Source organism: Merops nubicus, unplaced genomic scaffold (genome assembly GCF_000691845.1).
Source record: "Merops nubicus isolate BGI_N331 unplaced genomic scaffold, ASM69184v1 scaffold43341, whole genome shotgun sequence".
NCBI classification, from domain to species: domain Eukaryota; kingdom Metazoa; phylum Chordata; class Aves; order Coraciiformes; family Meropidae; genus Merops; species Merops nubicus.
This window is the reverse complement of record NW_008591035.1, coordinates 1,227-2,343: the sequence shown is the minus strand read 5'-3', so window position 1 is coordinate 2,343 and position 1,117 is coordinate 1,227. Positions and strand designations below refer to the sequence as shown.

General features: G+C 63.5%; 1 protein-coding gene across 1 annotated transcript in view; it reads right to left on the bottom strand.

The window, feature by feature from the left end:
* The window catches only part of LOC103782353 (lysosomal alpha-glucosidase-like), a gene marked incomplete at both ends in the record, with an annotated part of 3,292 nt that overhangs the window by 964 nt on the left and 1,211 nt on the right, over positions 1-1,117 (bottom strand). Inside the window, 5 exons of the mRNA XM_008950121.1 lie at positions 58-142; positions 255-368; positions 520-630; positions 766-897; positions 1,038-1,098. Of these exons, the coding sequence (XP_008948369.1) occupies positions 58-142; positions 255-368; positions 520-630; positions 766-897; positions 1,038-1,098 (503 nt within the window). The remainder of the gene's footprint in view (positions 1-57; positions 143-254; positions 369-519; positions 631-765; positions 898-1,037; positions 1,099-1,117) is intronic.

Here is a 1,117-nt window from a genome sequence, read left to right as displayed (position 1 = left end):
GGCTCCTCCCGGCGCCCCCCGCACCCCCACGCAGAGGCTGGTACCTGCTCCCCATACCTGGCACGTAGGGGGGCTGCTCCAGGTTGTTGCTGGGGCACCCGTCCTGGGAGCCCTCCACAAAGTTCGATGGCTCATTCATGTCCTGGGGAGGGAAGGGAAACGATGGGATGCCCTCACTGCCACACCGGAGCCCAGCAGCGGTGCAGGGCAGGAGCCAGGCAGCTGCAGGCAGCAGCTCTGTCAGGGCCACTCACAATCCACATGCCATCAAAAGGCACTTGGTCATGGAAGTCCTTCACCATGTCGTGCCACCACTCGTGAGTCGCTGGGTTGGTGAAGTCCGGGAAGGCCGTTGGACCTGGCCAGACCTGTTGGAGGGAAGCAGCAACAGGCAAAGTCCCCCTGCCCCTGGTCCCACTGCACCCCACAGCCCCCACGGCTATTCCCTGGGTGTTTCCCTCCAGCTCTCTCCCCACTCAAGCCCCTCCCGCAGGGACCACGGCCACTCCCCTCACACACCTTCCCGATCAGGGGCTGCCCTGTGGCGTTTCGGATGAACACCCCTCGCTTCAGTCCCTCGTCGTAGGGCTTGTAGGTGCCAGGAGGCCCCGAGCTGCTGATCCCAGGATCCTGGCAGGGCACAAAGCCAGGGCTGCACCAGCAAGAGCAGGGAACAGCGTGCCCCACCTTCCTCGGGGGCAGCTCCATCACCACCCTGGAGGGCAGCTGGAAACAACCCTGGTGCCAGCCTGGTGGGTCACTCACCACGATCATGATGTACCTCACCCCGCGGCGGTGGAATTCTCGCACCATCTCCGGGTAGTCTTTAAAGTTTTTCTTGTTGAAGGTGAAATCCCTCTTGGCATCCATGTAGTCCAGGTCATTCCACTGCACATCCTGTGGATGGTGGCCACCAGTGCTCAGGGGGGAGCAGGGACCCCACCACCATCACAAGACCCCATCCTACCAGGGCTCCCCCCATCAATCCCCCACGGCTGCTTTCTGGCAGGGGCTCTGAGAAAGCAGCTGAGACCTACCAGGGGGAAGCGGGCTGCCGACATGTTGGCCACGACCTGCCGGGTGATCTCGGTGGAGGAGCAGCACCACCGGCCGTGGG